The sequence below is a fragment of the Notothenia rossii genome (genome assembly GCF_949606895.1).
Source record: "Notothenia rossii genome assembly, chromosome: 4".
Lineage (NCBI taxonomy): Eukaryota > Metazoa > Chordata > Actinopteri > Perciformes > Nototheniidae > Notothenia > Notothenia rossii.
In genome coordinates, this window is record NC_136902.1 from 93537101 (window position 1) to 93551340 (window position 14240).

Consider the following 14240-nt stretch of genomic DNA (forward strand, 5'->3'; position numbering starts at 1 on the left):
GATCTGATTGGCTGCTGCAGGTCGTGTGGTTATCCAGAGGCGAGCAGAGGGAAGCAGCTTCCCCCTGATGAGGTTTGTCAGCAGCACATCCACTGAGGTGGACTCTGTGACATCAGTCAGGATCTCAGTGTTGTGGAAGTCCAGAGGAAGTCGACACTCATCCAGACCGTCAAAGATGAACAAAACCAGGAACTGATCAAACCTGCAGATTCCTGCGTCTCTGGTTTCAGAGAAGAAGTGATGAACAAGTTCCACCAAGCTGTACTTGTTCTCTCTCACCACATTCAGCTCTCTGAAGGTGAATGGAAATATGAACTGGATGTCCTGGTTGGCTTTGCCTTCAGCCCAGTCCAGAGTGAACTTCTGTGTTAAGACTGTTTTCCCAATGCCAGCCACGCCCTTTGTCAGCACTGCTCTGATTGGTGCATCTCTTCCAGGTGAGGCTTTAAAGAGGTCTTCTTGTCTGATGGTTGTTTCTGGTCTGTCTGGTTTCCTGGATGCTGTTTCAATCTGTCTGACCTCATGTTCATCATTGACCTCTGAAGACCCTCCCTCTGTGATGTAGAGCTCTGTGTAGATCTGGTTCAGAAGGGTTGGGTTTCCTGCTTTAGCAATGCCCTCAAACACACACTGGAACCTCTCCTTCAGGTTGGATTTAAGTTTATGCTGGCACCCTGCAGCAGGAGTTCCTGAATGAACGAACAACAAGTGGAATAACTGAGAATCGGAACATGTAGGTGTGGCTGTATAGTTTGAATCAGCTCCTCAGAGGACACACTGATGCAGATGCTGACCTCTGCATCCCCCCCCCCACCCCTCTGTGATGTAGTTTTCGGTGTAGATTCCATTCAGGGGTTTTACATTTCCTTTTTTTGTGATTTTCTCAGATATTAACTCATACATTTTTCTTTAGGTTTGATTTGAGTTTATCTTGGCGCTCAGAAACAATCTCTGAATGAAGCAAAAAGGAACATTAGAGGAGATACTACAAATAACTTGTGTCTAAATACGTCCTCCTAATTCAGCACAATAGTAGATTATTTGTAAAGGATCAAGACCCTGTATCTTGTTGCATAATCATATGTAGCAAGCCAAAAATATTGTCCTTGACAACAATTAATATCCAACGCTGAGTGAGTATTCTGATTTACAGTAGAGAACCATGGCCCTAAAGCTGACTGACTCTTATTCTGCTGCTTGGAGCTGAGGTATAACCCTGGTAGAGCCCAAACCCTACTGAGGATGTATAAACCAAGCTTTGATTCCAGTTATTAAAGTATTGGATGCCTTTACTACGGCATAGTAACAGGTAAATGGACTGTACTTATATAGCGCTTTATCCAGTCTTTAAGACCCCTCAAAGCGCTTTACAGACTACATGTCATTCACCCATTCATACAGAGCAGTGTACCTGACTCTAGGACCTAACATTCACACACATTCACACACAGTTGGCCATCGGGAGCAACTCAGGGTTAAGTATATTGCCCAAGGATACATCGACATGTTGAGTGCATGGGCTGGGATCGAACCCACAACCTTCTGGTTGAAAGACGACCACACTCCCTCGCAGCCACTGTCAAGACACTGTTGAGGTTTCCATATTGAGTTAAATAATTTAAACGAAAGTTAATATAATCAAATATAATTTTGTATAACCCACAATGAAAAATGCCTTATATTTCACATTGTTCTATACTCACAAATACCATAGTCAAACAACATGATGCAGGGTTACATCTTTGTAACATATTTTTAATGACCTACCTGCAGGTTCTGAACGGTGTCTTGATAATTCCTCCTTTAGATCATTCCTCTTTATCTCACCCAAAACCCTTATGGTCACTTCGAACGTATTTATGCCGTAGTTCAGAAACATCTGATCCACTGTGGCTCTCCGGTTTGCATGCTCCAGCCGACTCTTTGGGATTCCTTGGATATCTAGGTACTTCTCCTGCAGGTACCACTTGAACTTTTCAAAGTCATCTTCCCCCAAATCTTCCAAAGTGCTGAAGAGGATCTTTTTAGGAGTCGCCATCTTTCCTGCACAGATTCAAAAGAAGAAAATGATATGTATATATATATATATATATATATATATATATATATATATGTATAAGAATGAATATATCAGAGAGGGCTCATTGACACAACAAGATTAGGACCCTATCGATTAGTTGTAGTAATCAGGGGGTGGGGGCTGCTCATATGGACCTCTGAATTATATAACTTGGGTTATAACAATCAAACATTCGTTGTAAAATGTTGATGTATTATTAGTGAGGAATGTAGTATCTCCACAGATTTGAGTCTCTCATGTTATTTAGACCAGTGTGACAATATAAGGCTGCTTTTCAAAGAGTTTTACAGAAATATATTTCCCTGCTTTCATTTTAACCATATGTGTATTTCCCAAGTTGCTGAACACTTATAATAGACCTCAATTTCATTTTTATAAATATTCGATTAAAGGTGGAATAGGTAAGAATGGAGAAACCAGCTTGAGTGCGCTAGAATTTGAAAATACACAACCGGAAAAAATCTGCCTCTTCCTTCAGACTTCCTTACAGAGCCCCTCCTCCAACACACTCAAATTTGCACATGACCAATGAGGGCACGAGATAAGTTTGTGCACAGATGACAGGCAGGTAGGCCATCCAGTTACTTTAGCCGGCTCAGATGATTGGTCGTGCTTTTCACAGCACCACGGCTTCCACAGATGAATTTTTTAATGTATTTATTGTCAAAGCATTTAATTTATTCATTGCTATCGGGATGTTAAGAGCATTCCATGGAATATAATAAAAAGTGTTACTGAAGTAAATTACCTACTCCACCTTTAAGAGGGGAATTCTTTACCAACGTCAGGGAAAGGAGGAAGCCCTAGCATTGCCACAGGGCCTGAGGCAGAAAGTTATGGAGCTAGGTCACTCTATCCCCTGGGCAGGCCACCTAGCATTCCAGAAATCCCTCAGCAGGATAACCAGGAGATTTGTTTGGCCAGGTGTTTACACCCAGGTTAAGGGGTTCTGTGCATCATGTGAGGTGTGTCAGCTGTCTTCACCCAGGGGAGTAGCCTGTGCCCAGCTACAGCCATTGCCCATCATAGAAACCCCGTTCCACAGGATAGGCATGGACATTGTGGGGCCCCTTGAGAGAAGTTCCACAGGCCATCGTTTCATCTTGGTAATTTGTGATTATACCACCCGTTACCCAGAAGCCTTTCCGCTCAGATCAATTAAGGCCAAACATGTTAATTGCCAGAGGTGGGGACTCGAGTCACCTGACTTGACTCGAGTCAGACTGGAGTCGCATATTTTTTTACTTGAGACTTGCTTGACTAACATTGATAAAAGACTTGACTTGACTTTGACTTAGTATTCATGACTTGAGACTTGACTTAAGCTTGAGACAGATGACTTTAAAGGACTTGACTGTTTAAAATTAAATATTTGCGTTTGTTTTTGTAGTGGGATATTCCGTTTAGATTTTTCGAAAAACGTGATTGGGTGATTATAGCGCCATGTGCGCAAACCTGGAAACCCACTAGACGGCAGGAGTGTCAGTTAACATGGCAGCAGCTAGCGTTACTCCACAAATAGTCAAGTTTGGATTCAAGGATTATGTTGTCGATGACAGTAATAAGAAGAGAACAGCGGTATGCAGGGTCTGCAGCATAAAGATCAGTGACACGACCACCATAACATCCAACTTCATTCGTCACTACAAAAAAAACCACAGAGAAAGGTACGTGAATGTGTTGTTAGATAGAAAGCTAACGTTACGTTTAAGCTACGTTAGACTTGGTTTCAAATCGATTAAGCAAAGAGAAGACAAAACGGCAAATTAACACTAGAACCGCCATGGGATTCATTTTGACTAACCCTGATACTGACGGGCTGTCAGGAGAGAGAGAGAGAGAGAGAGAGAGAGAGAGAGAGAGAGAGAGAGAGAGAGAGAGAGAGAGAGAGAGAGAGAGATGCCTCGTTTATTTCCCTGTGTTATTATCAGACGTTTCTGTAAACTGTTGAATAAAGTAGTTAATCTTCTTTTAGTAGTTTGTTTAAATGTTTTAATTATGTTGTGTTTGTTTGTAGAAGTGCATCAGTCCTTGATTTATTGTAAAATGAATCTGAACTTTTTGATCTGTTATTAACCCATTTAAGTGAGTTTTAAATCGTCCTGCTTAGTTTATAAGGAAATTATGAAGAGGAACAAATTAAATGTTTTGAAAATGATATCTATGTAGGAGCTGAAGCTGTTGGGGGTTCTAGTGTTAACAGACATTTAAATTAAATATGTGTAATGGCAAATGCCATATATGATTTTCTTACCTGGAGTTCTGCCTTTTTGAACAGACTTTTTGAGTCCTAGCTATATTGTCTGCAGTTCTGGGGTTAATATGAATCTAATATGATTATCATCGGTCTAAATTAGATTTCAAATGATGAACTGTGTATGTAATGAATATCATAGTGTGGGTTGAATCCATTTTCATAACCACTGTCTTTTAACTGATTTAAATGCGGAAACTGGGCTTATTCATCAGAATGTCGTATGACTTGACTTGACTTGCTTGACTCTCACCACAGTGACTTGGGACTTGCTTGATACTTGTAGATCAAGACTTGAGACTTACTCCCACCTCTGCTAATTGCCTATAGCAGCTATTCTCCAGAGTAGGTGTCCCTAAAGAAATATTGACTGACTGTGACACCAACTTCCTGTCTAAATTATTGCAGCAGGTATATCAGTTGTTAGGAGTGAAGGGAATTAAGACCACCCCTTACCATCCCCAGACAGACGGGTTAGTAGAGAGATTCAATCAGACACTCAAGAACATGCTGCGAAAGTTTGTGTCACACACAGGCTCTGATTGGGACCAGTGGCTTCCATACTTGCTGTTTGCGTACCAGGAGGTGCCGCAGGCATCAACAGGATTTCCGCCCTTTGAACTGCTCTATGGCCACCAGGTGAGGGGGCCGTTGGACCTGCTGAGAGAGCATTGGGAGAACCCGAAGGCAGATCAGGACAATGTGGTGGCTTATGTGGTCAAGATGCGAGAGAGGCTGGAGCAGATGACGGCACTGCCACAGGAACACATGAGATCAGCACAAGCAAACCAGAAGACCTGGAATGACAAGAAAGCAAGGGACAGGAGCTTTCTACCAGGCCAGCAGGTGTTGCTGTTGCTCCCAACAAGTGACTGTAAGCTGCTGGCAAAATGGCAGGGACCTTATCAAATCACTAAGCACCTTGGTAAGGTAACCTATGAACTGTATATGCATGACAAAGGGAAGAAACATCAGTCGTTTCATGTAAACCTGCTGAAGGAGTTTCAGGAGCCTTCACCGCCAACCCATCAGCCTGTTCAGCAGCTCCTCATCCGTGCCATGGACCAAGGAGAGGATATTGTGCCCTCTTTTCCCACCAGTGTCTCGATGCCCGGTCCCGTTGATGTGTCTCATCTCCAGCCTGACCAGCAGAGGGATATAAGTGTAATGATGGATCTAGAGCTTTTCCAAGAAACGCCTGGTTTCACAACTCTGGTACAGCACCAGGTCCACCTGAGGGAAGACGCAACTCCCCGCCGGAAATCTTACAGGATTCCCGAACGTTTGGTGCCAGAGCTTAAAAAGGAAATTGAGCTGATGTTGCAGGGCATCATTGAGACCTCGACGAGTGAGTGGTGCAGTCCTGTTGTTCTGGTCCCTAAGAAAGATGGTTCACTGAGATTCTGCATTGACTTCAGATACCTGAATGCTGTGTCTAAATTTGAGTCCTACCCAATGCCCCGAATTTATGAGTTTCTGGAAAGGGTTGGTGGGTCCACATTCATCACGACACTTGATCTGAGCAAAGGATATTGACAGCTGGCTATGGCAAATGAGACCAAGGAGCTGACGGCATTTAAAACACCATCTGGAATGTTTCATTTCAATGTAATGCCGTTTGGTCTCCAGGGGGCGCCAGCTACATTTCAACGACTCATGGACCACTTGCTGAGGGAGGTGCCAGAGTTTGCAGCCGCGTACTTGGATGACATAGTCATTTTCAGCCAGACATGGAAGGAACACATAGCTCACATTCGCAAGGTCCTCCAGTTGATAAAAAAGGCTGGGCTAACAATCAATCCACCCAAATGTGCATTTGCGCAGGCTCAGGTTGAGTACCTCCGTCATGTAGTTGGCCAGGGTGTTTTGAAACCTCGAGTGGGGCAAGTGGATGCTATCCACCAACACGTTCTCACTAACACGTCCTCACTCCCAACCCGTCACATGTTGACGGTAGGTCAGGGCCCCTCCCCGTCACTCTATTATGCACAGGGTACCCCTTGAGAGTCCGTTTTCAATGAGCAGGGCGTCCCATAGACGTTCATAGAACTCCCATAGCGTTGATAATAGATGCCATGAGAACGCTCCCCGACTATCGGTTGTTATTGTCAATATTAATATAATAATAATTTATTTTTTAATAGTCACACTCAATTTTGCCGATTTTCTTGTTGCCCCAGCTGGTCGACACCTCTTTTAGCAGAAACAAAGGCTACATTAATGTATTAAATCAATGTTAATCCATGTGTGTGGTTGTGGAATTAAGGGACGTGCCGTTGTGCCAGGCAACGCAATAATTTACAAACTCTTCAACTACAACCCTAATTATATATTTAAAACATGTTAGAAGGCCTCACAAAATACTTTAATGTAAATTAAAATGTAAATGTGAAGGGATGTGTGTAATATGGTGATCTATGGGTTGGGGTATTGTTCCGCACGGACATTTTAGTTAACCGGACTTCCTGTTGATGTGAAATCCGAAAAAAATAAAAAATATTTTATTCCGAGTTTGCTTGCTCTTCTCTTTGAAAGTCATCACATAACGGCATTGTAATACACGGTTCGGCTTCATTAAATATTACATATCTGCTGTAGTTCTCTATTTATAGAGCCCTGCTGAGAAGACTTCTAGACAAACAGGAACAACTGCCGCCAAAACTGAAAACGTGAGGTGGATCATAAATATATATAAGCAGTTAAACAGCATCTTACATTTCTTTTCACACAATAAGTCTCCTTGCACTATCAACACTAATTCGGCTGACTTATATTTGATCCAATTGGTAGATAGGCTGTATTTACACCATAACGGTGCAGAGCTGATAGAACGGGACACCTGGTGGTTAAAGCATGTTATTGAATTGTATTATTTTCCATTACTAGAGCTCACGTTGACATGTTGATATAATCATTGTACTGTATAGGGCAGGGGAGATTCCCAGTTGATCGCGAGATGAGTCTAAAAATAGAACAACAATATTCAGTTTTATCGTTAATGTCCTGTAACATAATCTTCCTGTGCCATAATAATGCACTTGAACGCATCAAAGCTTTGTGATTGGCCGGCGTGACCCCATGTGTCGGGGCGAGGCTGGTGGGCAGTGCACTAGTTCGCTGACGTTGTCCGTGTCAACAAGAGTGACAGTCCGCACACACAAGACCACAATTATGGCAGAAGCAAAAAAGCCCAAAATATATAATTTTCACTCCGAGTGGGAGGATGATTATTGAGTTGTCTATTCCAATTTAAAGTCCATCTGTCGCATCTGCAATGCGAGCGTGGCTTTATCGAAGAAGGGTAATTTAGGAGTGGCATTTCAAAACAGTGCACAAACGCTACGAGACGGAATTCCCTCCTAATTCTGCCCTACGCTCCCAAAAGGGGAGGGGCCTGAGAGGACAGCTAAATGCACAGCAGTCCATTTTCACCAGGCCCAACAACAAGAGCAAGGCTGCTACCATCGCATCTTATCGTGTCAGTCACGTTCTTGCGAAACACATGAAGTCTTTCAAAGACGGCAAAGTTGTTCCTGGAGGCTTGCCGACACGCTTTTGGGGGACAGTAAAAATAACAGTAGCATTTCAACAGGTTTTTGATATAAAAACGAGTTAAATACCGTTATTAATCAGCTGTACGTTTTAGTTTGTTTGAACTTATTCATTGTAATTATTGTACAACATGGTATAAGAATGCAAACATTAAGATCCGTTCTGTTTAAATTGATTATAGTCTATTATCAATTCAGGTTAAGAAACTAGTGTTGCTTGCAAAGGAATTTCTTTTTATACTCTAATAAAATGCATCAAAAAAGGGTTTGATTCTATTAATGTTGTCTTTTCTTGCACTTTTGCAGCAGATTCCTGTGTAGCTTCAGATCTGAGTTGTCTTATTAGTAAGCCTCATTTATACTTTTGGAGCAACACTATTTTCATATAATGGCAAAGAAAGGGTTCAGAGCCTTTTCTTTTTTTCCTGTGTCATATGAGGCAGCACTGTTCAATGTTTCTTGAAAACATTACCCACTGTAGTATGTGACGTGTGAATAAACTCTGTATCAATAACACTGTTGTGTAACTTCAGTTAAATACTTGTATGTGTGTAGAAAGAGGTAAGATAAATGATCTGCAGTATTTTATGGAGTATTCATCGTACAAAGGTCAGTTTTATACAAGTAGAAGTGTGTATTTACCAGGTAGTAGGCTGTCAGTAATGGCTAAGCCTCTATTTGGACTGGTAGATCTCGGCAGACTGGCAACTTTAAAAGTAGCTCTCGGTTCAAAAAAGGTTGGGCACCCCTGTTATAGGGTACATTGACACAGTATTGGCACATGATGTAAACAACAGACTTTATTAATGTATAAATATGTTTATTGACAGTTGATTGAATTGCATTGTTGTGTGGGTGAGTGTCATGCGGCACGGACGCCGGGCCGTTCCTGCTTGCCGTTCGCCTGAGTAAAGAAATGGATACGGTTTCAAATGTGCATATTCATACATTGCTAACAGTACGGGTAGCGAGGGATTGTTCATGAAGTAAATGTGAGAATTAGTGATTGATTGCGTGATCATTAAACTTACCTCTGTCTGTTCTCTCTCGCAGGGTGTTCGGGCAAAAGAGTTCCCCCGGGCCCGCACACCTCTAAATATAGACAAGTTTACGCGCCAAAACACGGGTAGCGCCATGACACTACACAAATGCACTTCATTTCCGCCGGAAGTCTTTTGCACAGCGTCTGTCGGTGTAAACCGATGTAAACAGTCAGACGGGCACTGGTGTAAACACAGCGATTTCGATGCTAACAGTGATGCTAGCTTGGGAACACGATTCTACTTCTTTGACTGGAGATGGCGTTACTCTCCCCCACCCGAATTCAGTGCAAAACTGGGAGGATAACATGACGACGTGGCCCAGCATAAAACCAAAAATAAACTGCCTTATTTAGGTCATGCCCACAGGAGCCAACAGTTGTCTGTTGTTTACATAATGCACAATTTACATGATCTCTTTATGCTGTGCAATATATCATATGTGCCTGTACTGTTTGAGTGAAAATAAAGTTTGATGTAATTTAATTTCATTATTGCACTGTTATTGCATTATTGCATTTCATATGTTCCTTAGAGTGCTACAATTTCTTTTAACACAGTTCATCATTCATATTAAGCTCATACTGTACATAAATAACACTGAATTAATTAATTGTTGAGAGGAAACTAAAGAAATGGCTTCAACAAGAAAGATCACATGTTTAATCCTAACAGGTATTACAAATTAAAATATAAAAGCAGCCCACACAATTACATCACTATGAAAATATTCATATATAATATTAAAAAATACAATGCATGCAGTATTTGTTGTGTTTATCTGTATTTAATGAACAACATGGCTGGGTGCTGGGTGCTGGTTTGTGGTCGTAGCACTCTCTATCTAACCACTCGTTCAGGTGCTTTCTCGAGTGATTGCAACCAACTACCGCACACGTAGTTCCCGAACCACTTTTCTTCATGTTGTAATTGTTATATCCTCTTTGTCTCTGCGATATCAGTGCTTTGTCGGCACAACGGAGCTAGCTAGCAAAACAAACCCAGTCCGCCAAAACGGAAGTGCATTGCATCGAAGGGAGGAGTTCAGGATGTAGAGCGGAAACGGCTCAATAACTTGTGTATAGTTCTGGGAGGGAAACGGCAAGTGGTAGTCTCCAGGGGGGAGTTCGACATTTTTGCACATAGATATATTTATTTAATGTATATTGTCATAGCTTTATTCATGTCTATATTATTGGTAAATTGGTGGGGAAATATTTAGTAAATGTGTATATAGTTGTAGTAAATCGTTTGCTTAGATAAAGATAATGGTATGTGCCAGCCAATGAAGATCTGAGGCCTCCTATAAAAGGCAGTCAGTGTTGTTGAGAAGGGTGTTGTATACTGTGTGGGTGATGGAGGACAGCCATGTGGTCACAATGGACGGACAAATAAAATAGTTTTCTTTGGAAAAACACCAACCTGCCTGCTTCTCCTATTTTTCCTCCATGGCCGCTCGGGCATTGTAACACTTTGAGAAAAAAGATTATTAATTTTCCCCTTTTAGAAGTCTAGTTATGGTCATTTGTTCTGGAAATGTCATTTTCGAGACCTGAAAAACAGGGATGGGGTTTAACAGGCTAGGGAGTGACTTGGGAACCTATTGCTTTTGTACTTTGACCTTGTGTCCTTGTGAAACGTTTGTATTTTTCTTTTGTCATTTTTTGAATCTTGTAAGTCCTCAACTTTTGTTAAAAACCTAATAAAACCGGTTTGTACTTTGTACGTTTCGATCCAATTCCTGGTCTCTCTGATGGTCTCTGAAGGTTCTACCAGCCCACCAACACCTACTGCACTACACACTCCATTTGCTATCCTGGCGGTCGGACAGCCGACGCTTTAGTGCCTGAAATAAGTGATACGACGGGCAGTTGGTGTTAGAGGCCACGCTGTAAGTGCCCCCCTAAACAGATTACGGTGATCTTGCGTGTAGATTTTGGGGGATCAGTTCTAAATATTGGACGGCCGTTTTCCGGAGCCTTATCAGCATCAGAGCTCGGTATTGGAGATGACCTAGATATTAACGTTGGTTGTGTCGAAGTTAGATTCCTTTTCACTTTCCAAAAATTAAAAAAGCATCTGAAAAATTTGTTTTCATTTGTCACACTTAAACATTCGCTCTGACACCCCTTATTATATTTTTTCCGATTGTGGTTGATAACAAAATAATAATCCCGAAAATTATAAAGCATCTGAAACATTTGATATTTCTTCTGTTATAATCCTGCTAAATGTGTTAATGCACCCACATATGCATCCTAACACATTTTGGGGATTCATGGGAGCAGAGAGAATCTCAACATGAGTCCTATAATAAAATAATTTGTTATAAATAGCTATATATTTGAATGACGACAAAAGGCAAAGAGAGATAAACAAAGGACGCCGTCAAACCCTCATAAAACTCATCTGAGTCATGTGTGAACGGGTGTAACCAGTCAGAAGAGGTGATGTAGTTCTACTAGCTGACCACTAGATGGTGCTAACTGACCGTCTAATGAAATGAAGGTTAGCTCTGATATGTGATCAAATCAAACTTTAAAAACGATTTTTGGTCAAGCCAAAGTCCTGTACATGCATTAAAAAACTGTACTACTTAAGGCAGCTGGGACATATCCTGAGCTACTGTAAGAGAGGTGTTTATAAGCAATAAAATACTTGCTCCAACTGATTTGAAAACATCTCTGAGAAGGCGAGAGGGAATGCTGTCTGAGGTGCAGTTTGTCGGCCGCAGGTGCTTAACTACATCCGAGAGAGAAGAGAGGGACACAGGCTCAAAGTGGTCGAGGACAGCAGGGCACAGAAAAGGAGCAGCATCTGGGGTAGCACTAGTGTGGGCTAGCCTAAGAGCAGATACTTTTTCGATAAAGAATAAAAAAAATGTATCAAAGAGAGTAGTCGATGGCACAATTGGAGAAACATCACAGGGATTAATAATAGAGTTGAGGACATTAAAAAGAACCTGAGGTTTATGGCTGTTTTTGGAGATTAAGAGAGAAATGTGCTCTGTTTTTGCTGCTTTGACTGCCGTCTGGTAGTCGGAAAGGCAAGCACGAAGGACTTCTAGGGAGACATGGAGTTTATCCTTTTTCCATTTTCTCTCTGCACGCCTACAGGTGCATCTGAGAGCGCGAGTACAGGTCACGGCTCTGAGACAACTTTGGTGCGTGTGACAAAGATAACTTCGTCACTATGGACTGACGGCTTCAGGCCTTTTATATTGCACATGTGTTTTTATTTTGAAAAGTGTTCCCCGTCCCGTTATTTCTGTTACTCCTGATTATGTTCACCTGGTGCCCTGTGTTGTCTCCTCCCCCCTCACCTGTGTCTAATAGCTGATTAGTGTGTGGTTATTTAGGCTCTGTTTCTCTGTCTGTTTGGAGGCTGGTGTGTGTGAGATCCTGGTGGCTGGTGACTGTGCTCACAGAAACAACAGCAGGATTGAGGCTGTGTGTCATTGTGTTGATCATTTAATAAATGCCCACACCGGGTTATATTTGGGACGTTCTGCCTCTACCTCCTTGCTTGGTCGGGCCGCTCAATTGTCAGCTTCACAGTGCGTCTAAGCGTAAAAGGAGCAACAGAATCTAGTATTAGGGTACATGTCGAGTCAAACATGGAGATAAGCTCATCAGCACTAAAAGCACAGTTCACCTCTAATTTACAGATCGGAGAAGCATTAAAAACATCAGAAAACTGTGAGGCACTCAAGGGGTTAATCGAACGCAGACGACGCGCAGGGGCACGTGATTCGACTCCCGCAGAGGGGATCGAAGTTGTAAACAGAACCGGTAAATGGTCTGAGATATGCGTTGCTGCACAGATTTCATCCACAGAGACAGACGGTCCAAACGATAATACTCAATTTAAAGTGTGTCCTTTTTTGTGTGTTGGAACAGCCATGGACTGAATGAGACCGAAAGAGTCGAGGAGATTTAAAAAGTCCCTAACCAGAGGTTTGGACTCGCAACACACATGGACATTAAAGTCACTTCAAATCAAAACACGATCATATTTCACCATGATCCCGGACAGAAAGTCAGAAAAGTCATGATGTGATATGTGTTGCATGTCTGCCTGATCACACACATTGGGAGATATGTAACTTATTTTTGAATGTACTATGCACTTCAACTAAACTGCTTTCTCAATAAAGTTTCAACAAAAGTCAGGGTTATGTTTAGATAACATAACATATTATTGATCATTGGGATCATTGGCTGAAAAAAAATATGGTTAAGTTATTTAAATGATTCCGGTACAGACTATTATTCAAACTATGTTCTCCTACACGGTATTTTCTGGACTGATTCCAACAGTAAGTTTGACCAAATGTTGAGAGCTGAGCTGAAGTCTTGAGAGTTGAATAATAAATACACCTCAGTCACATGTCCGAGTTCTTAGACCAGTTCTGACACACCCTGCATTTCCACTGATGATGTGTGTTCTGTATGTTAGTGACCTACGATAACAATCAGACTGCTGCTCTTTCTACCTGAGAAACACTGACAACAGAACATGGAAGTCTTTCTAAATTCATTCTGCTTTAACTCAGAGAGAAACACAATATTTCAAACAGATATTTAGAATCAGCATGAAGAAACGTGTCCAGGTAAACAGAGACACAGCACAATGTGATCAGAGTGATCCTGATGATGAGACAGATTCCTCTGGGAGGATTCTCACCTGCTGAACTCTCTCCAGGTCCACTCACAGACTCTCTTCATGTGTGGAGGAAACTCAGCTCTTCCTCGTCTGTCCTGTGTCTGCATGCATCTGATCCGAGGACGCCGTCACTCCCTAGTAGTTATAAGGATGCATCACATTAGTATGCATAAAAAGTGACAGGTGCTGTGACAGGTCACACCTCTCACTAAATATGCTAATGATCACCTTTTATATGCTAATGATCCCTTTGTTCGAGGTGTTATCACATGTAGGTGTGATTCCACAGGTAGGTGTGATATTCTTTGATGTGTGGGTTGAGGTGTTATCACACGTAGGTGTGATATGCTCCCCTGTAGTAGACCCTTTGTTGTCTAATCTAATTACCCTTTGATGTCTGTCCTTTGATGTGAGGGGTGATGTGTTATAACATGCAGGTGTGGTATGTCCCCCTGTAGTATACCCTTTGAGATATCGCACCGGCATGTTATACGCATTTGATGTCAATCTAAGGCAGTCTGTTTGAAGTTGTGTGAGACTGTCTCGCACCCCGTCCCCTCTCCCCCCTTCCTGTCACCCCCCTTCCTTTTGCTGTGATGCCAGAAGATAGTGGGGTGTGGAGTTAGGTAAAAAAAAAATATATGTGCAGA

At 42.0% G+C, this 14240-nt stretch overlaps 1 protein-coding gene across 1 annotated transcript in view; it reads right to left on the reverse strand.

Annotated features, from left to right (window-relative positions):
- The window catches only part of LOC307034987 (NLR family CARD domain-containing protein 3-like), a gene marked incomplete at its 5' end in the record, with an annotated part of 13986 nt that extends 11948 nt beyond the window's left edge, over positions 1-2038 (reverse strand). The window contains 2 exons of the mRNA XM_079673911.1: positions 1-764; positions 1768-2038. The exon at positions 1-764 is cut by the window's left edge and continues 1103 nt beyond it. Coding sequence (XP_079530037.1) covers positions 1-764; positions 1768-2038 — 1035 coding nt within the window. The remainder of the gene's footprint in view (positions 765-1767) is intronic.
- Between the last annotated feature and the right edge of the window lie 12202 nt (positions 2039-14240).